The 25,871-nt window shown below is 38.2% G+C and overlaps 1 protein-coding gene and 1 long non-coding RNA gene across 2 annotated transcripts; both read right to left on the bottom strand.

Moving 5' to 3' along the window:
• Positions 1-8,391: 8,391 nt before the first annotated feature.
• On the bottom strand, positions 8,392-13,903 carry LOC139189045 (uncharacterized). Its single transcript, XR_011572520.1, has 2 exons — positions 13,649-13,903; positions 8,392-8,895 (listed from the first exon to the last, which is right to left on the bottom strand). It is a non-coding gene; the product is annotated as an uncharacterized lncRNA (long non-coding RNA).
• Positions 13,904-21,871: 7,968 nt separating this feature from the next.
• On the bottom strand, positions 21,872-23,574 carry LOC103454503 (probable carboxylesterase 12). Its single transcript, XM_008394088.4, has one exon. The coding sequence runs from the start codon at positions 23,217-23,219 to the stop codon at positions 22,104-22,106; it is 1,116 nt and encodes a 371-aa protein (XP_008392310.1). The 5' UTR covers positions 23,220-23,574; the 3' UTR covers positions 21,872-22,103.
• Between the last annotated feature and the right edge of the window lie 2,297 nt (positions 23,575-25,871).

Below are 25,871 nucleotides of genomic sequence, written 5' to 3'. Positions count from 1 at the left end.
TTTTTGAGAAAGTAATCATGTTGGGAGTCTGGCTCTCGAGATTCGGAGGGCGGTGCCTCTTCGATTTTGGAGCAAGCAATCTTGTTGGGAGTGTTTTCTCGAATGTGAGTAAAGGTTGGGCATGTTTGCTAGTCTACCTTGCCACGAAGCACAAAGGTTGACACACCGGGACTTTCCAATTATCCAGCAGTGGTACTGTTCCTTTACCCTCTCTTCGATTTTTGAGAAAGTAATCATGTTGGGAGTCTGGCTCTCGAGATTCGGAGGGCGGTGCCTCTTCGATTTTGGAGCAAGCAATCTTGTTAGGAGTGTTTTCTCGAATGTGAGTAAAGGTTGGGCATGTTTGCTAGTCTACCTTGCCACGAAGCACAGAGGTTGACACACCGGGACTTTCCAATTATCCAGCAGTGGTACTGTTACTTTACCCTTGTGGGTAATAATATGGTAGCTAGACCTTCAAAATTTATGTGTCTAAACTTTGTTAGTGTTGTTTCTTTGCAATTCTTTTACCCTTCTTGGTCAGAGCGATGTAGTGGGAGCTGCAAGCTTCACGTGTCTCAACTTTGTCAGAGAACTTTGGCAAAAGTTATCTGTGGTACCCATGAGCTACTGTTGCGTGTGGGAAGTGGGTGATTGAACAGTACGATTCATGTGCTTTCTACTTCGCCAGAAATCTTTGACAGAATGCCCATAATTTTCGCAAAGCTGAGTGTGCGTGTGACAGGTGCTGACAAGGCTGGAAAAGTAGGTGCCTCTTCGATTTCTGAAATCGGCCCTCGTGGTCTCTGATCAGCCCAGCTTTTGAGAAAGCAAGCCTCTTCGATTTCTGAGATCGGCCTTTGTGGTCTTTGAGCAGCCCAGCTTTTGAGAAAGCAAACACCTCTTCGATTTCTGAGATCGACCCTCGTGGTCTCTGAGCAGCCCAGCTTTTGAGAAAGCAAACGCCTTTTCGATTTCTGAGCAGGCACCTTTTCGATTTCTGAAGCTTCGTCGAGTGCAGATTTTTATAGGGGCTGACATTAAGTTCCAAAGCACACTTGAATATCCACCAGTAGAAGCTCCATTCTTGCACTTCTAAGATCTTGATTTGTCCGACCTCTTCTCTCTTCAACACCTTTGAAAATGTCTGGCCCCTCCGACCGTCGTTTTGACTTGAACCTTGTTGAAGAGGCAGCCCCGCCTTCTCCAGACAACATATGGCGCCCATCCTTCGTCTCCCCTACTGGTCCTCTTACCGTTGGGGATTTCGTGATGAAGAATGATATTACCGCTGCGGTAGTGGCCAGGAACCTTCTCACTCCCAAAGATAACAGACTACTTTCCAAACGGTCTGATGAGTTGTCTGTTAAGGATTCTCTGGCTCTCAGTGTTCAGTGTGCAGGTTCTGTGTCTAATATGGCCCAACGTCTATTTGCTCGAACTCGCCAAGTTGAATCATTGGCGGCTGAAGTGATGAGTCTCAAACAGGAGATTAGAGGGCTCAAGCATGAGAATAAACAGTTGCACCGGCTCGCACATGACTATGCTACAAACATGAAGAGGAAGCTTGACCAGATGAAGGAATCTGATGGTCAGGTTTTACTTGATCATCAGAGATTTGTGGGTTTGTTCCAAAGGCATTTATTGCCTTCGTCTTCTGGGGCTGTACCGCGTAATGAAGCTCCAAATGATCAATCTCTGATGCCTCCTCCTTCTAGGGTTTTGTCCAGTACTGAGGCTCCGAATGATCCCCCTCCGGTGCCTTCTCTTTCTGGGGCTCTACCGACTGCTGAGACTTCTCCTAAGCAACCTTTGTGAAGGCTCCCTCTTGTTTGTTTATTTTGACTCAAGTATATGTACATATTTGTAACTTATCGGGGATATCAATAAATAAGCTTTCCTTCATTTCAACGTATTGTGTTAAATACACCAAAGCCTTCTTCGCTAAGTTCTTTGAATTTTCTTTTGTTGAAGCTTGTATGTTGAAGCTTTGTGAGTGGAGCAAATAGGTTGAGGTAGTGTTCCCTTAATTTCCCGAGTGAGGAAAACTTCTCGGTTGGAGACTTGGAAAATCCAAGTCACTGAGTGGGATCGGCTATATGAATCTTAGAACGCCATTGTGTTCTGTCCTGTGTCATGTCCTCCGTTAGATCCAAGTACTCTAAGTCTTTTCTTAGGGTCTCTTCCAAAGTTTTCCTAGGTCTTCCTCTGCCCCTTCGGCCCTGAACCTCTGTCCCATAGTCGCATCTTCTAATCGGAGCGTCAGTAGGCCTTCTTTGCACATGTCCAAACCACCGTAACCGATTTTCTCTCATCTTTCCTTCAATTTCAGCTACTCCTACTTTACCCCGGATATCCTCATTCCTAATCTTATCCTTTCTCGTGTGCCCACACATCCAACGAAGCATCCTCATCTCCGCTACACCCATTTTGTGTACGTGTTGATGCTTCACCGCCCAACATTCTGTGCCATATAGCATCGCCGGCCTTATTGCCGTCCTATAAAATTTTCCCTTGAGCTTCAGTGGCATACGGCGGTCACACAACACGCCGGATGCACTCTTCCACTTCATCCATCCAGCTTGTATTCTATGGTTGAGATCTCCATCTAATTCTCCGTTCTTTTGCAAGATAGATCCTAGGTAACGAAAACGGTCGCTCTTTGGTATTTCTTGATCTCCGATCCTTACCCCTAACTCGTTTTGGCCTCCATTTGCACTGAACTTGCACTCCATATATGCTGTCTTTGATCGGCTTAGGCGAAGACCTTTAGATTCCAACACTTCTCTCCAAAGGTTAAGCTTTGCATTTACCCTTCCTGAGTTTCATCTATCAACACTATATCGTCTGCGAAAAGCATACACCAAGGAATATCACCTTGAATATGTCCTGTTAACTCATCCATTACCAACGCAAAAAGGTAAGGACTTAAGGATGAGCCTTGATGTAATCCTACAGTTATGGGAAAGCTTTCGGTTTGTCCTTCATGGGTTCTTACGGCAGTCTTTGCTCCTTCATACATATCCTGTATAGCTTGGATATATGCTACTCGTACTCCTTTCTTCTCTAAAATCCTCCAAAGAATGTCTCTTGGGACCCTATCATACGCTTTTTCCAAATCTATAAAGACCATGTGTAAATCCTTTTTCCCATCTCTATATCTTTCCATCAATCTTCGTAATAGATAGATTGCCTCCATGGTTGAGCGCCCTGGCATGAACCCGAATTGGTTGTCCGAAACCCGTGTCTCTTGCCTCAATCTATGCTCAATGACTCTCTCCCAGAGCTTCATTGTATGACTCATTAGCTTAATTCCCCTATAGTTCATGCAATTTTGTACATCTCCCTTATTCTTGTAGATAGGCACCAAAGTGCTCATTCGCCACTCATTCGGCATCTTCTTCGTTTTCAAAATCCTATTGAAAAGGTCAGTGAGCCATGTTATACCTGTCTCTCCCAAAACTTTCCACACTTCGATTGGTATATCGTCTGGGCCTACTGTTTTTCTATGCTTCATCTTCTTCAAAGCTACACCCACTTCTTCCTTGTTCTTGCTCCTCTTCACATCATCACCATTTCCAGACTGCAGCATCACCTGGGCGATTGCCACCGTTGATGTCTTCAACTTCAATCGTCTCTCTGTGCAGCATATGGGTCTTCTAAGAAACCCATCATGAAAAATTTCTGTAACAAATTCAACAAAAACCAGTAAATTACTTGATTTCTAATGCATGGTTGACGAACTATTTAGGAAAGAAAATATACATGCAAAACGTGGGCTGCAACAAACAAAGGGTGGACTGCTATGAAAAAAGGCAAGACGCTATTGCAAAACAAATATCGTGGTGCAAGCAACAAGCTTGAGTGTTGTGTTCTGTACAATCACAGAAATCCTCTCCTATGGCTGATCTGGCATTGTTAGCTTCAAGTCAAAGTCTACAAAACCCACCTCAAAAATCACCCCAAATCAAAACCCATATCACAAAATTTTCCCAAACCCCTCAAAAACCCAAATTAAATTCCCATATAAAACCATCAGAAACCCAAATCAAAACCAATTTGGGTTTTTTGAAAATTAGAAGCAAAATTGCAGCAGGGGGCTCACCAACCTCAAGTTCTTAGCATCGATACAATCCAATATCAGAGCTTTTCAATGGGAGGAAAAAAATTACCATAAGCAAACTCTAAGAACCCAATCAATTGGTGCAAATGGATGCCAGATCAAGTCCATGGAGGTCATGATTGCCCCTCCTAATACAAACCCATGCTCACCTTGGGATCCAGCTTGTCCACGCGGACGCATCCTGTGCCAAAGAGATTGCTGACATGGTTGTGGCACTTTTCTCTGCCGAACACACATGCTCTCATTCCACGCAATATCCGCTTCGGGATGGGTCGGCTCCAGCCGCTGTGCTGTGGGATGAGACAATATCGAGGCTTGGTTTTAGGGATTAGATCTGCGCTGACTCGATCTCTGCCTATAAGGAGACGCAAAATCCAGCCAAGACAAAGCAAAAGAGGATGGAGACGATGGTGGTGATGGTGGTCGCAACACGCCAGAAAGAGGGAGACGAAGATGGAGTTGAGTCGAGGACTCGAGTCGGTGAATTGGTGGTGATGTGCAGAGGCTTGAATGAATGAGAGAGAGATGACAGAGAAGAGCGAGTCTGAAATCCAACGGTAAAGTTAACTCCAATCTAATCTAACGTTAGCTATGATCTGGATCGGGGCCTCGCTGCCACAATTTCTGCGATCCGCCTCGCCCCACCATTTCCTTCGCCCCGCCCCGTCCTATTCTGTGTACATAAATTTTGTACCCGCCCGGAATCGCTCGGACCTGCCCCGATCCGCGGGTCCAGGAACTGTTTGCCCAGCCCTACATTAATCAATTTGTTGTGACATATGTTCTTATCAATATGTGATTGTGTAAATCTAAGTAGAGATAAAGTAGGAATCCTTTGGGATCTAGAAGATCTTCCCTAATATACTTTGTATTACTTGGAGAGCAAGTTTCTCTCCTCTTAATTACTATAAATAAAGACACAAGGACTGGGGAATTAACACACAATTCCTCAAGTCTATTCTCCAATCTCTCTTCTTCTCTTTGCATCACATCTCTGTAAAATATAGGCCACAACACGTTATCAGCACGCTCTTCACGCTGTGCTTAGAAGAATTTAACGTATTTTAGATTCTACGAACCCGACATATCGCATCTGCGCGTCTTTGGTTGTGCGGTCTATGTGCCATTTGCGCCGCCCTTACGTACACAAGAACAAACGGGTCCTCAGGGAAGGATGGAAATCTATGTCGATTATGATTCTTCTTCTAATAATCGTTACTAAATAACCTTTGACAGGCGATCTCTTTACCGCTCGTTTTGCGGATTGTCACTTTTATGAGCCACTCTTCCCGTTGTTAGGGGGAGATAAGAACGTCACCGTTCCTAAAGAACGACGCGAATTATCGTGGACGTCCCCACTATGTCTCATATCAATCCCAATCTAGATCGTCAGAGTTTAACCAGACACTTCCTTTAATCTAGAAAAAGTGACAAGATCACATATACCAGCTGCAAATGTGCCCGCAAAGATGTGTACCAAATGTACTTCGGACCTTTGTCCTGAAAGTAGGAAAACCACAATTGTGGCCGACCCTCGTATATTGGCGGCTAGCCAATCAATCTATCTTATGCCAGAAGCATGGTAGATAACTCGGTTCGGGGATTCACCTCCCCAAAAGAGGAGGAACGTGGCACGAATGAATCCGCCCCTCGATCGCTGTCTCAGACCTTTTCATCTCATGAGATTAAATCCGGATTACTCCCGAGACCTGAAGTTCTTGGTCCAGTATACTAGTTTGGATGAGATATGGAATTGGAATGAGATTATCATAAATGATGTTTCATTTATATGGTGCCGACATAATGAAAAGCGACGATAACGAATCGCGTTCCGTTGATTAATATCAACGTATAACTGATTGGTTAACTAAAAGAATCAACCTACGACGAATAAGATGAATGAAATAGTGCAATATGACGCCTTGTGGCGCAAGGTTTCTCTTATACGCCATGTGATTGATTGCAACATTACAAACGTGGTTGTAGTATCTCTAGGATCGTGATATGAACCTACATGGAGTTTCCAAAGGACTTACATGTACTGATTCAAATAGTTCTAGACCACAAGAACATCCTCTTGATTCCCAAGAAGCCTTCACTTTACTGATGCAGAACTATTCGGGCGGATGTGGTATACCCGTCTAAGTGAATATTTGATCAGTTAGGGATATATGCCCCTGCGTGTATAAAATCCAAAATTGCTAGAGTTGAGCAAATTAACTCGCATGTCGAACTATAAGATGAATGATCTTGGGAGAACTTGACATTACCTCGACCTGAAGTTTCGAGCTAGTTTTGATGGTATTCTGGTCCACCACTCAAACTAGACCCAGAAGGTGTTACGTATGAGTATATCCCGATCATCTGTATGCTAGATGCAAATGAGACCTTTAACGGAGGGTATGGAGCATAAAGTTCCATATTGGAACGTGAGGCAACCATATCTAAGTACCATTGGCGTTTGTTGTACTTAGCTCAAATGCACTAGATCAGACATCTTATATGCTGATAATCTTTTGGCATAAAGCAGCACTGCGCCTAACACGCCGCCACCAAATTTGGTGTTAAAGACGTTTTTTTTCCGTTACTACGGATTTGGGCTTATTCCCTATACATCTCAGAATAGATCACACCCCCCTTGATCTTCGGAATGATGCCTACCTTGTGGAATTCGCTGAATCAGACCGTCTATCTGATCACACAAGGTACGTTCCCGCATAGTTATGTCTTTACCATTAAGGAACACCGCAATATCTTGGAGGTTAACTAGATAGACCTTTTGTTGCGAAACCTTTGAATCGTTCCAAGACTCACTATGTCTCATCATGTGAGAGATATGGTCGAGAATTCTTGTTGAGCATATTCAAAATCCCTGCGTTTTTCATCCATCGTTGAGTCCCAACAACGATCCATGAATACAACGCTGTATGTATCGACCAAATCATGATACATCCAACAAGTCAACACCAAGCATATTGTGTCTACATCAGCATGAGCATCAGAAGATTGAAGTCAAGCAGTCCAATCCCAGATAACCTTGCTGACATCTACACGGAGTCACTACCGAAGTCTACATTTCAGAAGCTTGTCCAAGGAATTTGTATGCGTAACTTTCTCATTTGCGATGCTTGTAGTTTCATTTGGAAGTTTTGTCAAACTCAGGGGGAGTATCTAGAAGTATACTCACTTGATCTTAATGTACTCTTTTTCCCTACGATTAGGAGCATTTTTCCCACTGGGTTTTTACTACCTAACTAGGTTTTAACGAGGCACCCATCTTGGGCTGATCATACCCTTGTGAGCTCTTCTACTTGCGTCCAGAAGACGTATAGTTTTGACTTAATGCAACTTCTCACTTTTCTCCTTAGCCTATGGGTTTTTCTCCCACCTTGGGTTTTGCCATAGCAAGGTTTTGTGAGTTTTACCACTCCTGCATTCTTCCGTTTGTTTTGAGACTCGCATTCGCTACTTGTGCCGACTAAACGAGACGATTTCATCCACTACTTCTACATTTGCCTGAAGATCTGATGCGCCATCTACTTGAGTACTTGCACACTCAAGGGGGAGTGTTGTGACATATGTTCTTATCAATATGTGATTGTGTAAATCCTAAGTAGAGATAAAGTAGGAATCCTTTGGGATCTAGAAGATCTTCCCTAATATACTTTGTATTACTTGGAGAGCAAGTTTCTCTCCTCCTAATTACTATAAATAAAGGCACAAGGACTGGGGAATTAACACACAATTCCTCAAGTCTATTCTCCAATCTCTCTTCTTCTCTTTGCCGCACATCTCTGTAAAATATAGGCCACAACACAATTAAACTACAATGCAACAAATCAATTAGTTTTTGGACTCATAGATTTAATCTTCAATATAACTAAATATGAGAATCAAATTCTCATCAAAGGATAAACAATTTGTCCTTTATACTATGTTTGGATGGAGAATTTCGAAATTTTCATAGAATTCTAAATAAGAGGAATTACAATTACAATAATTAAAATCCCATTAATTGAAATTTTATTGTTTGGATGTTGGATACGTAGAAATTACAAAATAACGAGAATTACAAATTTCATTTTTGGACATTCGCTAGAATTTGTATGCTATAGAACAACACAAATTCAAAAAAAGAAAATGCTCAACTGACCGCTATATCCATTTCTACAACGTTGCAAACTTAAATGCCCAAATACAGATTAGTGCAATCCTCAACGAGTATATCAGTGATAAAGTCATCAAACCAAAAATTGGGGCTGCCAATCAACACACCAAATTTCCAACAATTAACTTCTCAAAGCAATACTTTACGAAAATTAAGTCTACGATAATATGATAGAGTTGATTGAAGTAGGAAGATTTCAATATAGCACACTTGCAAATGTCAACGAACATTCATGACATGCAAGACTTTTATTCTAACTAATGTCTTACTAAAAAACATTAAAATGAGAAATATATAATGACAAACAATCCTATGTGCCTTGTGAAGTAAGCAACAATACCATATTCTACTTCTTCTCAATTGGGAGTGTCTTCAACATGAGAAATTGCTTGTCATTTTTTATCAACCAAGCACATGCTTTGATTTGGTCTTCTTCATTGAGATCTGCTATTGCATTTACTTCATCATATACCTTTGTTGGATCAGTTTGTGTCTGCACAAATATAGTCTTGAAAGGATGAAGCCATCTTGGACTGTGAATCTGCAATCACATCTTTAGGGGTGATTGGTTTACTCTTTGTAAAACTTGATAGCTTTCTCATGCTTTGAGTCTTTTGACCATTGGCTGAAATAGGCAAAATCTCATTAATAATTTCAATATCTTCTAAATCTTGCATATCATCAACCAAATCAATATGATTAGGTTCATTATGTGGATGAGTCATAATCGCAATGGCTTCTACACCTATTTCAGCACCCTCACCCGTAGCTCTATCTTTGCCACATAAATCCACTACATCCATCTCAATTTGAAATGACCTTCCAACGAAAGCTTTTAGCACCAATATATGACTACCAATCTAATAGGAGCATATTTATACGACTTTGTTAGTTTACTTCTTTGCATTTACTTAGCCAGTTTCAATTTATAAGAGTGTTTTAAGCTATTTTCATGTGTTTGTAGGTCCAATTGGCAAAGGTGACAAGAAATGGCAATTTGGAGCATTTTAGAGCAGTTTTGGATTTGGAATGGATAACATACGCATGGAGCAGGTTGGATGGACGTTTTTGAAGTTTAAAGAGGCTAGGAATGTGCTACAAATCTGGAGAAATTAAATCAAGACTTGGAAGATAAGGAATCAGCTAAAAAGAGGGAACATTATCCAAACTAACCTTATCTTATCTTATCCAATCCTGTTTTATCTCAACTTAACCTTATCTTATCTTATCCTATCCTAATCTTATCCTACCTTATTTCTAGCTGCAAGGGGGATTCCTTTTCATATTAAACCACATGTTATCTAGTTCTAGAAGCCTTAAGATTGTGCTGAACCACCCTATCCATTTCCCGCTAGGAATCTACCGCACCTAGTCATTCTCCTTTACAACTTTGTGTTGTGTATCTACCCTATAAATACACACCCTTGCCGCAAAATTCATGGAGAGAGCTTTAGGAGAGAAATTCAGAATAAAAAAATATAAAGAGTGTCGCAGCTTTGCAAGGAAGGAAGGAGAAGAAGAGCTTTGTGCCGTGACCTGCCATCTAAGGCCATTGGAATGCTGGAGCGTTTCTGGGTTCTTTTTATCCTTAATTTTAGTTTAATGTTTAAATTAGATTGGTTTCATTTAATTGCAAACATGTGGAACTATTTTCGTTTTAGTTAGAGGTGAATTCGAAGCCATGATCATATGTTTCGTATGAATTGATTACATCCAGTTATTGTTTTGTAAAATATGAATGCGATGTACTTATTTGTTTTATTGAGAACTTGTTCTTGTGTGTTGATTAAGGATGCATACTTAGTTTGCATGCAAGGATTTGATGCTAGAATATAAGGGAATTTCACCTAATCGTTATGAACTTATATTTGCAAGTAGTAAAAGTCACTAGTTATAATTGTGTTAAGTAAATTCCTAGCAGGAGTATCATGCAGTTCATAGTTACGAATGCCTTGTCAATGCTTATGATTTTCACATAACTTAATGATCTTTAATATGTATCTTTATCATGCAGTTCATATAGGGAACTTGATAAGAATAATTTGGTTGTGTCGCTGAGTCCAATTCAATGAATTTTGGAAAATCTAAAAGTTAATTTGTGCTTTTCACGATTAATTTGGGGCATTGTCATTCATGGTTTATAGAAAGAATAACTGGAAATCGATTTGTATGCATATGTGTCATGTGTGGAGAATGACCCTCTAACTAGTCTTTCACCCAATTTCCGTACCAAACTTAATTTGTTTCTTCAATTTACTTGTTTTAAGTTAGAATTCGTCCAAAAACTTCCCCCCTTATGTTTAGTGTCAGTTTAGCTTAGTTTTCATTTTTTAAGTCTAATTAGTGTTGATTAGCATCCCTCCTAATCCCCGGCCTAGAACGATCCCTACTTGCTCATACTACAACTGTCTTAATAGGGTTTAATTTGTGTGTTAGTTTTTACCACATCATAATCAAAACATAAAAAATCAATAAGCAAATCATAAGCAAATCAATCAAACCTTAAGCTAAAAGCATAAGAAGCTTTTAGCATATCAACAAAACTTGTTGGCTTTCTCTTTGTATTTTAAATGATTCACTTTCCTTCGTATTTTTTCTTTTGGCACGCAATCCAAATGATAAGTTTTTTTTATTTTTTTTTAATTTTTTTTTAACATCAGTGTACTTCTTCATAATCATTTTAGATAGCATGCAGGTAATTTCAAAACATACACAAATTACTCTGATTCGTGACATGTTATCAGTCCATATTCATACCCTAAAATTAAATAAAATTGGATGAACAGATTAAGATATCACACAAACAAAAGTAAAACAATGAATTTATCCTACCTTCACACTCTTTCCAGATATAGTCTTCATCTACACTTATCACCTTTTTAGTTGGATCCCAACTAAATCCACTTTAGCTTAGTATATCACTCACTATTGCATAGAACTTTTTCCAAGACTTCACATGATTTCGAATGTTATCAGTAGTTAGATGAATATCAAATTGAGAAGATAATATGGCTAAAACATAATTATAAGCAGCTGTCTTCCAACCACCATTTCCTTTGTTTCCTAGTCTTTGTTCTTCGCGAAGTATGTCAACCAAAGCACGTTTCATATCTATATTCCATCTCAAATAATTATTTTCTTCTCCTTTAGTTTCAATTTCTTGTTTCTTTTTCTTTATCCTTGGTTTTTGTTTTGCATACTGGTTTTCTATTGTATCATTCCATTACTCCTAACTTAAAAAACATATTTCAATTGTGACGTTAAGTCAATCATAGACACATTCATGTCAACAATATGAGTATGAACACACATTCATACATTTATAATACGGAAGAAAGCTACAAGAACCTGAGTGTAGTTGCTTGAAAATTTGATCTAGACATAAATTAAATGTTCACAAAATGGTTATAGCACACATATTATCTTTAAAGAAATAGCATTATAAATCAAAGATAACATGTTCAAAAAGCACATACAGCCATAGTATTCATATGAAATCCACATTCACTATGACAATACAAACTAAAAGGAATTAATTTTCCATTAGGAATTATTGGTAGCTCTCTGAGCTTGATAATCGTGGAACATCTACAATGCTAATGTATCACGAAATGATGTCCATTCAATAGTAGCTTGAACAGATGTAAGCAAAGTTATTTTCATTTTCCTCTCTTGTTGAATGATTAAATAACTCTGAGTCCACAGATGCTAAAAATTGTAAATCTTGAACTTCTAAAACTGGATCAGCAGCTTGCTAAGTTCTAATAAAATTATGCAAGACAAAGTATGCATTTACAATCCTAACTTGTATTTTAGTGTCCAAAAAGGATGGGGTGCGTAATATGCTCCATCGTTTTTTTAACAATCCAAATGCCTTCTCCATAACATTCATTTCCCTTGAATGACACAAATTATATAATTCTTTGTAGTTTTCAGGTCGATGGTTTCCAACCCTTTATTTTAAGCGATGTCTAGTTTTATGGTAGAGTGCTAAAAAACCCGGTCCATTAGTATACTTGTCTACTATGATAAATTTAGAGAACAAAATTAGATATATTTTAATTTTTTTTTCTTGATGTAAAACTGATTGGTATCGTACATTACCATTTGGAACATGAAACCAATTACTCCTATGTAAAGCATCATGCAAAACACAAGCATAAAATGCAAAGCCTTTCCATCCGGGTAACACATAAAATAAAATCTTAAATCTAAACCACAAACTTCTAACATATTAGTGGATATATCACCCTTTCTATCTCGATATCTTGGTCTTTCCTCAGTCATTACTGTTACTGGAATGAGAATTCCATCAAGTGGTCCAAGACAATTCTAAATAAAAATATCATACAAATGAAACAAAAGATAAGTCTAAGAAACTAATGAATATATCAAACAAAGACATTGTTTTTTGGTTTAGTTGTTGATTAATTACCTTAAAACATCACCACTTCTCTCTTTGAGAATTACGAATAACGCATGGTTGATACTTCATATATTCTTGACTTATTTTCATCATTGCATGTACCACATTGTGATATTGCTGACTAATTGTTTCCTTGGAACGATAATAGTATAAACCAATGACTCTAAACTTCAAGTTTTGGGCAAGTATAATAAAAAAACTGTAACAGGTTATCCAATGGACACGTTTCTTGTTCAAACTATTCCACCAATCCCTTGTAAAATTTCACATAACTGCTTAAATGCACTCTTGCTAACTCGTAATTGTTCAATGTAAGTTGAATATTATCCATCAATCAATCGGCTGAGGAAAGATTGACTTGATTGGTACTAATCATTTATAGGTTATTTGACAAGAAAACTCTTCCTATACCAATGCATGACCATGGAAATGACATGTATAATTGTACTAACAATAATTTTTCCTTTTTTTCTATTTTCCTCTTCATTTATAGCACGCTTCTATTTTAACCTCGTTAGTATGTCTGCAACACCAGTATTTGCCATACCTGTTTGAATGTATGAAAATCATTCACAATAGATGCACAATGTTATCACTCTTACAAGTCACAATCTAAAAAGTTTTTCCAAATACTATATTTCTACAGACTCCTAATAGTTAGTTATGAAAGGGCAGAGTGTATTCTAGAAAGAGTGCAGAACATGATGTCGACTTTCATGTTCAAATCATCGACTCTTCAGGTGATCAAATAATCATTTTAGGGACTAATAATCGGGTATTAATGATCTTAACCCTAAACCTTCCACCTTTCCCAGATAAGGGTATAGCAAAGTAAAATGTTACAGATCCAATACAAAATTCAATCAGAGAAAAAACGCAATAAGCACAGCAAAATTAACAATTGCCAAGTATACCAAAAAGCTAAAAGTAATTCAAGAAAGAGAGTAGATACCTTGACCTAGAATAAGAAAGAAGATGATGCACGAGGCAAAAATACCGTCAAAGATTGGAGAGTGTATAAAGTAGACTATGCAGCCCTTTTTCTCGTGAAATTTGGCACCCTAATCATGAAAATTGGCGCGGACAAGAATTCCCACATACGAATGTACGATTCTTGCGATCGTTGGAATTGTGAAATTACACTTTTTAGACAGAAATGAAACTCGGGAATCTCCATCCTCAATTTCCATGTCTCTTCCTTTTCTTTCGCTAGAAGTTTCCAAACGAGGGAAAATTGCTTTCCCATTATGAATATCCGGCTTTGAATGAAATTATGTGTTTTTTACTTATCCAAATAGATTGTTAGGGAATAGGGGTGAAATGCAATTTTCCCCAAAGTTTGGGTCATAAAGCAAATAGACTAACTTTCAGGTTCATATGCAAATACATGAGAGTTTATAACCTCACATAATCACAACAAGATCTCTAAGACTCATGCATATTTTAAGTCTCATGAAAAGAACAAAACAATTTCATATTTCAGTGAATGAGGACCTAAATACGAATTCATAAACTTTAGGGGCAAATGTAAACACTCAAAAATTCAAAACGTTTAAGTTATTACAATAGAACCCCAAACATTCATGACCAAATAAAATTTCATTCAAAGGACTTTGTTCCCTTCAGTGAATGAGGGCCTAAATGCGAATGCATAAACTTTTGGCTTGAAATGCAAATACACAAAAGTACATAACTCCATATAATTGCAAAAAGCCCCAAATGACCCTTTCTTTAAAGAGTGGCTGGTTTTGGAAGGGTGAGGATGAGTGAAAATTTGGTGACATTTCAATTATCAAAATTCAAAATTCTAAGATTTAAAGTTCAAAATTTCAAAATTAGAAAAAATTTCAAAGTTTCAAAAGTGTGAGGATATGGTGTTGTGTGAACAAAATGCACACAAACATACACCGTCAAGTTGCCCACAACATTTGTGTATCAAATCCAAACATTTTTCTTGAACTCATGAAGAACGATGAAGAACATTCAAAGAGGACTCATGAAAGTTCGATGCACATTTTCACCCACATAATACGTACTAAAACCATTTTTACATGTTCAACAAAGCTATCAACTATGTAGCTACCTTAGGCAAGGATGAAGCTACAATGAGCCGGGCGGTGGGCACCCTCAAATGGAATGCCTTTTAACATAGTGAGAGACTAAGGACCTAACCACAAGACAATTATGAATTTTCAGGTCAAATGACTACTTTACATTATTCCAACCATGAGTTCTCATGTGACATAAGTATGAGAGCTTCTTGTAGATCGTGTTTAGTGGACTCACTCTCTATTGAGTACATACATAATTGTCAATCCTATGATTAGGAATGTTTCAGATATGTGTATGAAGGAGAATGGTCTCATGAATCTAACTTCTTTAGATCACATTCTCCTAATTACATATCCTTGGTAAAGTATCATCTCATGATTGGCTTTAGGGCATATTTCCAACAATAATATTTAATGAGACGACTTTAAACAATAATCTATGCTCTTACCTTAAACTAGATTACTTTAATATGCGAAATGTTCGTAAAGTATCATCTCATGATTGGCTTGATGGCACATTTCCAACAATGTCTCACTTGCATTAGAGCTAGTCAGACAAGTGTTCGATGGTGATACCTTAATTTCTTTTTCATCATACATCAATTGGCCACTAAATTTAGTTCAAACTTGGGATGACATGATCAGGAAGTTTCATAAGCAATTCTATCGAGCTGGAATGGAAGTCTCGATCTCATCGTTGGCAAGATTGGCCCAAGCACCCAATGAATCACCTGCCAAATATCTATATCATTTCAAGCTAGCTAAAAACTAGCCCTTAGCTCCTCATTCTGAGCCAGAATATGTCTGGATTGCCCTGAACGGTCTCGAAATGGAATCCCCAAAGAAATTCCTCATAATGAATTTTTATGATATGTACGAATTAGCCCAACACGTCAAGCAATATGACTCGTTGCTCAAAGAAGAATTATCAACTAAGACGGTGTACCAAGGAAAGCTATACAAAAATTCGATCATGAGTTACGTTTCAGCTCAAGACATGGGGGCACCGTATGCGAGTATAGATGCTGTTGAAATCATAATTGATAAGCCATTTGTGTGCAAGGCATTGTCTCATGCGAATACAAAGGATATTAAGATAAAGGTAGCTTTGGTTGAGGTTACAGCCCAACCTTCGAATGCCTATTTCGACATTACCAAGGCCTATAATATTTTTTTTACCAACTCCTTACGACAAAGATAATCAAACTTCAGCTACGTCATGTTATACCTAGGGCCAAGGACATAAAAGGAAAGGTTTATTGCAAATTTCACAATTCCAACAACAAGGCAACCAACAATTGCGTTATGCTTTGTTATGCTATCAAGGATTGGATCAATAAAGGCAAGCTCAATTTTCCAGAGAAGGCATAGATGTTGGTTAACAATGATTCCTTCCCACCAGCCACTGTCAACATGGTCAATGCCTTCATACCTATGTAGGCTAAGACACTGAAGGTTATTCTGACACGCAAATCCAGGAGTCGAGAGTTAGGATAACACGAGAATCCGAGAGTCAGGAGTCAGGTTGCTTTAACACACCAATAGTGCTTTGCAGTCGGTGCAAATATGAAGTCACAATCATTGGGCTAAAACTGGGTATTTGCGAGACACAAAACGAAGTAGTTCAAAGCCTTATGCATTCTAACTAAGTAGCCACACTTCTAAGCATAATCAAACAAGGGTATTTGCGAGACTCGGTCCATGAATGGATGCTTAGAAGCCACTAGTTCAACAGTTGCTTGACTTACGACGAGGAATACTTGGATTCCAACACTGGCAATTCAAGAGCATCGTCAGTATTAAGTACATCACCAACAAAAGAAACATTCAAGCTCCCATAGCCTCGAGAAAACCAGTGGCACAGTTACAATTTGTCAGCTGACACATATACCATAATGCCAAAATCTCAAAAGTTTTAAAGTCAGCACGACTTGAAGCTCGGCATCATGCCAAAGCTACCAGTATTAAAAAAGACATGGCTTAAGTTGGGCAGCCTAGAGAAAAAAATGGAGGTGGATTCTAAGGAACTGATTCTTTTAATCATTACTGAAATTGCCGAAGGAAAGAAAGAGGTTGTTCAAACAATTAAAGAATCTAAGAGAAGGATTAAGCTTTCACTTCATCCTGGAGAGCTAAAAGCATGAATCGAATAATGTGCTAAGAATGCTGAAGAAAACCTTTTTCCCTTTTCCCCAAAGGAACCATTAATCAAGATTCAACAAAGTAGGCATCTTTTTTTCACTAGCAAATCGCTGGAATATATGATAGAGTTTTACAAAAAGTATCTGGCCCATGATTTGTATGGTTTTCCTAAGGAATGCCAAGAGTGCATCGAATTGGCTCTAACTAGCCTTGTGGCTGAAGAAGCGATGACTCAAAAGAATTCTGATCTAGCAATTTTATCCAAATTTCAGCACATCTGTGAAACCAAGGTGCTAGGATTCGTGGTCAAACCATATGTTGACATAGACATTAAGAAGCTTCCTTTCTCTCTAGATGACCTATGATACCTAGTGGACATTTCTATGTATTCTCGGCCATCACATTATTTGGTCTTACTAAAGTAGAGATAGAAAAAAAAGCAATTCAATACTTACTTAGGCACTCGAGATGCTAAAATTGCCTACCAACGTCAAATTCATAAGAAGGTTCTAGCTAAAGCAACTAAAATCATAGTCAAGTTGTCAGACAAGATAGCTATTCTCAATTTGACCGTCGAGAATACAAGTATTAAGCCAACATCATCTTTTATCACAAGTGAAAAGTCTAATTCTGACGAGGATGTTGCATCTAGTAATGAAGAAAGTCTAAATGAGAAAGTCTATGATGCTGCAACAGGGACATCAGTCCTAGACAATATAGAAATCAATATGGCACGTGTTCATCCCCTTGAGTTTCAGTCAAGCACTATCAGTCAAATTTTTTTGAAAGGGATGTTATTGTCGACAATTTGGCTCGCATGAATTTTGTAACAATTGACTCGGTCGAGAAGGTTAGCCAAGAAGAACGACCCAAGATCGCCTTGTCCAAAGTTTTCCCTAAAACGCCCGCCAGCCACTAACCTATTTCTAAACCCTCTATACGCAACCCCATACATAGAAGGCTTTCCAATTTCTAATGTGTTGGTGGATTGAGAGGAATATTGAACATCATGCTAGTCTCGGTCATAAAGATGCTAAAACGGTTAAAGGATGAACTTATACCATTTGGCATTACTATGGGCAGCTTTGTTCCTGCCAGGTCCCAAACTAAAGGCATTTTACCCTTGGAGGTTATGTCATGCCCTAATCCAAGATTAAGTCAAAACCCAGGATTAGAATGTGATTCACACTTTAACTTTAATCTAAACAAATTAAAATGTGAAGATACAATGTTAATGTTGCACCAAATACTACCGATTCAAATATACATAAAATACAAAATCAATATTAAGATCCCTTTAGTTAAATTAAAATGTTAGTAAGTACTACTAACAGCAGGGAATAACACAAACAACATATGAACTGTGCTATGATACCACCTTATCATGTCCTAATCCTTGGTTTCGACTTAATCTTGGATAAGGGCATGATAGGTCACGATCGCAGGGTGGCCACACATGACAACGTTTTTCATTGTGGATTCAAGGATTGAGTATAATTCATGGATTGGAATCTATTCTATTTAAAAGACTAAAAATTAAGCCAAGAATCCAAACCCTTTTTCGGGTTTATAACCTTGCTCTACCCACGCCCAAATATTGCCCTTCATTTCTGAAATCTTTGGCCATAGACATCTGGCCAAAAGGTTTTAAAGAAGTCACTATCTTCTAACCACCAATTCACCAGCATATATACACATGCTCCCTACATACACGCCACTACCCCCTGGACAACGATAATGGTGCCACGCGTCGAGTCCTCATGATGCCTTTTTATCTTCAGCTGTTTCACACACCTCACACTCCAGACGCATCAGTCGTCGAAACTTCCCTCTTTGATAGATGTGCCTTGAAAGCCGAGACACGTTAGCTTTGTGCATAATTGGGTGTTGTGAAGGTGGCTCAGATGCCTTGAAATTCAAAAACATGATGATTAGAGGATTTCTCAAAGATTTTTCTTGATTTTCCTCCACTTATCTTGGCATAAAAACTAGATATTTTCTTTATTCTTTGCACTTTCAAAACTTCTCTAGAAACCATGCGCATTTGCATCCAAGCTTTTAAAGATCTCCTATGAGCTCCAATCTATCAAGGATTCAGTTGAGCACCAAACAGTCAAGCTCTTCCAGATACCTTAATGAACAAAAGTTGAAACACTAAATCCTTGGACCATTGTCAAGAAACTTGCCCCAGAAACCATTACTAAGTTGATGAAGGAGGTGTTGAATATATCATTCTAGCTCAACAATAGTTAGTTAGACAGTTGAGAATGTGGCTATATAAACTGTTGTCTCATAGTTGTAAATATTCATTTTCAATCAATACAATTCCTATTCTCTCTAAACACTCTCTCTCTCTAGAATCTCTCTTGTTTCTCTCTGCCTTCTTCCTCTTTCTCTGTACAAATCCTTCATCTTTGCAATGTAGTTAACAGGAGGACCTACTGGAGCCACTTTTGAAAATGCCGAATGTGCAAAATAGGAAGCTGCCAAACCCCGAGTTGCTTGGCCGTTGGCTCCAACGGCCTGAGCTACTTAGGTAAACCGAATAGAGCCCACTTAGGTGGCAATTGAAAGGGTTTGTGGCTCTTAGACGCCATTACGATCTCAATTGTTGAGATCAACATAGACCGAGAACTGCTGAGATAACTCTCAATTTGTTTTTGTGCTAGGCCACTAATAAGATGGTCCTACCCCTCAGTCTTCGGAGCCTGACCGTGCCATTTGGATACATAGCTCGTTGTTAACATTCCTTATGTAAGAAAAAATAAGCTAAAATGGTTAAGAACATTTATTTGGGTAAATTACTTTTTTTCACCTCAATTTTGGCTCACATAACAAACACATACCTCATCTTTTAAACATTGCAATGTCATACATCAACTTACGAATTCATTGCAATGTTAGACTTCCATTAAAAATCCGTCAAATTGACTGTTATGTAATGACTTGGAAAATGTGTTTTTTCCCTTTTTTTTTTTTAATTTGGTCTTCGATGAAATCCATATCCACTACACATGGTGATAATTGACACGCGTTGGGGAAATATATCTGTGATGGTGATGATGATGGTTGGTGTCACATCCCGGCCCGGGCCACCACTACATCCCGGCCTCGACTCCGTCGTAGCATGATATTGTCCGTTTTGGGCCCTGACCATGCTCTCACGGTTTTGTTTCTGGGAACTCACACCAGAACTTCCCAGTGGGTCACCCATCATCGGATTGCTTTCGGGCGAACTCGCTTAACTTCGGAGTTCTGATGGAACCCGAAACCAGTGAGCTCCCAGAAGGCCTCGTGCTAGGTAGAGATGGGAATATACATATAAGGCTTAGAGGATCCACTCCCTTGGGCGATGTGGGATGTTACAATGGTCTGCTAATTGTAGTAGTGGTGGTCCTGGTATGAACCTAGAAAAAGAGAAAAATGAAGTGAACAAAAAGGAAAGAAAGAGAAAAAGAAAATGGACTAGAATGAACTCCCATTCTTCGTATAATATTATGGAGGATTTCAAAATTTCGAAGTTCTGGTTGAATTTTCAAATGGCCACTTCTAGCAATGATGATATTGTGGTAATTTCTGAAATTTGATTTCTTGAATTTTTGAAATTTAATTTCTTTACTTTTTAAATTTTAAGTTAATTTCTTGAATGTTCTAGATTTTATGGTTTTTTATCTATGTTTTTCGTTCTAGATTTTGTCTTTCTAGGGTTTTTTGTTTTGGTTTTTTGGAAGTCTGGGTTTCTGGGGTTTTTGTGTTTTTTATTTGGTTTTTCTGAGAATTTTATATTGTTTGTCGCAGACTTTTCAAGATCTAGAATTCACGTCCTCCTGCTCGCCCACTGATGAGTCACTTTTATATCATATATATTTTTTTCCTAATCTTAGTTTATTATGGTTATTACTTTGAAAGAATTTTGATACTTTGAAGTATATTTTCTATATAGGACTTTCGACATCCTCTGAGGCAAAACGTGATGAACTGGATGAATTTTGGAACAATTTCTAGTTGGGAGACATTCGTGAGTCGTTTAGCTTGATTGTGTCGAAATATCAGATTTTTCTACTAAGCGGTTATTTTCTGGTGATGGAATAAATGAGCAGTGTGCAGTGTTGGAAAAGTGACATTACGGGCTTGATTGCAGTTTTGGAGCCCAAGATGACCTATTTTGGATTCAGCTTTTTCTGGAGATGTGGCTGCACAGTTGCAGTGTAGATTTTCCTAGCCTAATTGGGTTTTTATTTCTAGTTTAGTTTATTTTTATTTGGTTTCCTAGTCAAACCCTATGACTTTTATTAGGGATAACTAGAATGCTTATGTAATATAAATAAAGTTTTTAGCCGGCCATAAGGAGAGTTCCTTTATGCGCGTTTGGGAGAGAAGAACTTGGTAAGGGTTCTTGAAGAATTTCAGACTTTTACTTTAAGGTTCTTCCGATATTTTTCTTAATAATAATATTTTCTCTAGTTTTTATTATGAGTATGCGTAACTAATTTTTATTGCTAGGGTTAGGCCATAAGCTTTAGCATGAATATGTGATTTTATTAATTTGCTTATGAATGGATGCATGCTTGCTTTGAATTATTAATCACAGGTACAAACTATCTAATTGACTTAGTGATTGGCCACCATTAGGTTAATTAGACAAGTAATTTGATACAACTTCTGTTGGAATATCACCCTGAAATTGAGGAGGGCTTCTTGTGATTAGTAACTGTAAGTTCACTTAAGGCGAACATCATGCTTTTAAGGGTTGCATGGTTTTTCAAAGGGTTTTCAAAAAACTTAATGAGTCTTGCATGTTTATATTTGATCGGAACATCATAAACAGATTGCATGTTATATATACGTTTTCCCTCTAACATCACAAGGAGAATATGCATTAGGAAAACCTAACCTTCAAAGCATGTATGTGAAAATTCAGAAGTAATTGATGGAATTGCATAGGATTGTTGACAGTGACAATGAAGTGAGAATGATCACTCTAAATTTGAATTCGCTTCTCTATAAATTAGAATAGTAAATTCCAATAAAGCGTACAATAATCAAGAAAGGGATCAAAGTACAGCAATGAAGTGAGAATGATCACTCTAAAAACGAGTGGTCGAATTGCTGAGAAGAGCAAATTCAAATTGCAGGTTTTTATTGCTTATTACAGAACTAAAGACTTATTAAAACTACCATTAATTTAGAAATATAGAACCCAATTTCAGGCATTTATATATCCTGGTTAAGGAAGGAAGCAATTTTCATGAGCAAAGCCACAGCATTGTCTCCAACGGGATTGTTCAAATGGAATACATGGTCCTCCTCCTTAGACTCCACAACCTCCACATTTCCTCCCCACTCACTTTTCCTCAATAAATCACTATAATACCAACCTCTTTGCCTCAACGCATCTTGCTCAGCAACACAAACCAGCACTCTCTCTGCCCCTAATTTCGACAGCTTCGGATCCTTTCCCGGGTTTATAAGCAGGTCATCCGCTCCGCTAGTAGTCGGATAAGCGAACCGCCATATAGCCTCAGCCCTTGCCCTATTCTCAACCACATCAGTCTCACCCTCAATTGGTTCTGACCCCCAAAAATAAGGATGCACCAAAATAATACCTTTGAGATTGACACCAACCAAACCCTCATGCCCTAATCTCACAGCCATGTGATGAGCTATGTTAGCCCCAGCACTGTCACCAGCAAAAAACACTCTTTCGAAATCAGCATATGAATTTAGCCACTCTTCAGGCCCTTGCCCTTCAATATGGGATTGAACCCAACCGAGAGCAGCCCATGAATCATCATACCCTAAAGGCAGAGGGTTCTCTGGGGCCTTCCTGTAATCAACAGAGACAGCAACAACATTTGCCTCGGCAACTAGGGTTGTGAGATAGTTGTGGTAGTAGGCACAAAACGGTGACCCCATGCAAAATCCACCCCCGTGATAGTAAATAAGGAGAGGAAGCTTTGTTGAGTTTGTGGTAATTTTGGTTTTGGGGATGTAGAGTCTGGCTGACACGCCGGTTTCGGCAGAAATCACGGCATCTTTACATTCGACGCCTGTTTGTGGATCGAGTGATGTGGGAACAACATCAGTGCCTGAAAGTCTCTCCACTCTACCATCTTTGTATATTTTGAGGAAGGGAGAGAAGTCTTGAGCCACTTCGTTGCTCAAGGCTGAATCCATGGAGGCAGATGAAGACGATGACAAGCTGATGGTGTCGGGTTTTCTGTGTGGGAGAGAAGGGAGAGGGAAGAGAGGGGAAGATAGATTTGTGAATGAAGGTGGGGTTTTTGGTTTTGGCCATAAACACATGGATAGGCCATAACATGTTGCCATCGATCTCTCCTCACCAGCCAACCAGCAAATACAAGAGGTCAGAATAATATCTCTCTAAAATCTAGATTTCTTTCTGCTAGCCAATAAAAATGTGAGTTGTGTAGCTTGGGACATCCACTTGATACATTCACTTCCCTGATATATAGGCGTCTCCCAAACTCAAAACTATCTGTTAATTTAAGATTGCCTAATAAAAACAAAGGAAAAAAAGGTCTCTGCTAAATAACCATTAATAGTTGCAGTCATATTTATAATATGAATGTGATTGTGTAAATCCTAGTGGATCTAGGAATATCTCTTATATTCCTATTAGTAGTTAATTATCTATTAGAGTTGTAATCTTGAAAGGGTAAGGATTCTACCTATCCTACTACTATAACACCAACTCCAACCATGACTTACAACCTAAAATTCCCCTCCCCCCCCTCAAAACCCACTCCAACCCATGACCTAAAATAAACCTAAAACCTAAAACCCAAATGGGGGCGAAATTCCTGTCACATTTTAAGCCACAAAGTAAAATGGGCCCCACATTTTTGCTGAAGAAAAGCAACCCCACGTGGGGGTGTTCCCCCAGCTTTCAATGCAAAAAGTAGTTGTTGGCTACTTTATATCATCAGCCCAATGCAAAAAATAGTCATTGGCTACTTTATATCATCCAAGTTCAATTTTTTTGTTTTTAGTTTTTTATGTGTATATATATTGAATCAAACGGCTTAGATCGAATATAATCAAATCTAACGGTAAAAAAAAGATCTAACGGTCCAAATTTAAATCCAACGGCTAAAATAATTAAAAAAAATTATTTAACTTAAAATTCAACCAAAAACTCTATAAATACCTATGTATTTGTTCAAACATCCACACAAAACTCACTTTTCTCCTACAATTCTTCCAATTTTTCTTTCTACCATTTCTTCTCATTTCCAAAATTTTTAAGATGGCAAAAGAGCATGTTAGAGGTCGTAATTGGACCTTTGATGAAGATATTGCTTTATGTTTGGCATGAATTTCTGTTAGTGAAGATGGCGCCGTTGGCACCAATCAAAATAGAAAGGATTTGTGGGGTACAATCGTTGATAAGTTCCATGAAAACTGCAACGCCAGTCGAAGGGAAGTTGGTGGTGTTTATGATCGGTGGAAGATTATTAACAAAGCGTGCACTTTGTGGAAGAGAAGCTTGGAGAGAGCCATGGTTGACAAGCCTGGTAGAAGGGGCGCCTAAAAAATTTTGCGTTTCTTTGTTGATATTTTACTTGTCATGTACATAATAGTATTTTGCAACTAATTATTTTTATGTATTTGTTGCATAGGGTGACAAAGCAATGACAATTTACAAGACAAGAACTACACCAACAAATCAAGCTTTTAAGTTGCATCATGCTTGGAACATTCTCAAGAATTGTCCGAGGTGGGGAACCGATGCGAATCAACAATGTGGAAGATTATTTCATAATGAAGCCCCACCCCCAAATGATGTCAATGAGGGTGTGAATTTTGCCGACAATGAAGGTATCGACCAAATGAGCCCAACTTCTTCTTTGCCAAGGCCCTCGGGTAGAGATAAGCAAAAGGAAGCAAAGAGAAAAGGGAAGTCCCAAGATACGATACGTGCACAATTTGCTAGCGAAATGGCAAGAATCAAAGAAAACCAGTGTCGTTGGCAAGAAGAATCGGCCCAAATATTTTTGGCCATGAAGCAAGAAGGGGATAGGGAGCAAGAAAGCTACAAAACTAATTTGATAATAGAGGACCTCGACAAATACACTCCAGAGAGGAAGAGATACTTACGTGGTAAGCAAAAGAAATTTTACGAAGGAGCCACAAGGAGTATATTTCAAGATGATGATTCATCTCAAGACTATCACCCAAGTCCACCACCAAGTCAAGATGATGGATATCATTATTAGGTTTATGTAGTCTATAAGTTTTCGATTGTATTAAGTTTATGTGGTTTATTAATTGTCTTTTTTTTTTTTAAGTTTATGTGGTTTATCATGATTTTCATGTATTGATTTAGTGATTTTTCAAACTTTATTGGAATTTAAATATTTTTAGGTTAAAATGTTCATAAAATTAATTTAGGATAGTCTACATAATTTTTTTTTAAAAGTTAATTTAAAAAAAAATTAGCCTTAATTCATTTTTTGATAATCTGGGGCTAAAATTTTGGGCCAAAAGGGTTGGAGTAGAAAAGTTGTTTCTAGGCTAAAACCTAAATTTTCTGGGCTAAATATTTTTAGGTTTTAGGTCAGGGTTAGAGATGGTCTAAATAAGGGCACAATGGGGTGATACAACACACACCTCACAATTAAATCTCTCTTTTCTCTCTTATTGCCGCCGACCTCCCCCTCTCTATTCCCCTAGAATAGTTTAGTCAAATAGACCTACAATACATTATCAGCATGCTCTTGCCAGAAGCTAAGGAACTGAAAGGTCATAGGAGGAGGCTCTCTTCTACAAAATTCAAAGGTTTTTATTTCTTTTCTGCTAATCAGGTACGCTTAAAATAAAGTAAGACATTTGAAACGTCCAAAAAGCATGAAAACATTCCCCATGATGCATGAACCCCCTATATTTATATTTTCCTTCCGATATATATATATATATATATATATATATATATATATATATATATTGTATATGTTTTAT

Source organism: Malus domestica, chromosome 10 (genome assembly GCF_042453785.1).
Source record: "Malus domestica chromosome 10, GDT2T_hap1".
Classification (NCBI taxonomy): Eukaryota; Viridiplantae; Streptophyta; class Magnoliopsida; order Rosales; family Rosaceae; genus Malus; species Malus domestica.
The sequence above is the reverse complement of the archived record's forward strand: the minus strand, read 5'-3'. Positions and strand labels throughout refer to the sequence as shown.

Coding starts and splice junctions, on each gene's coding strand:
- LOC103454503 (XM_008394088.4), bottom strand. CDS start 23,219: ATGGCAACATGTTATGGCCTATCCATGTGTTTATGGCCAAAACCAAAA.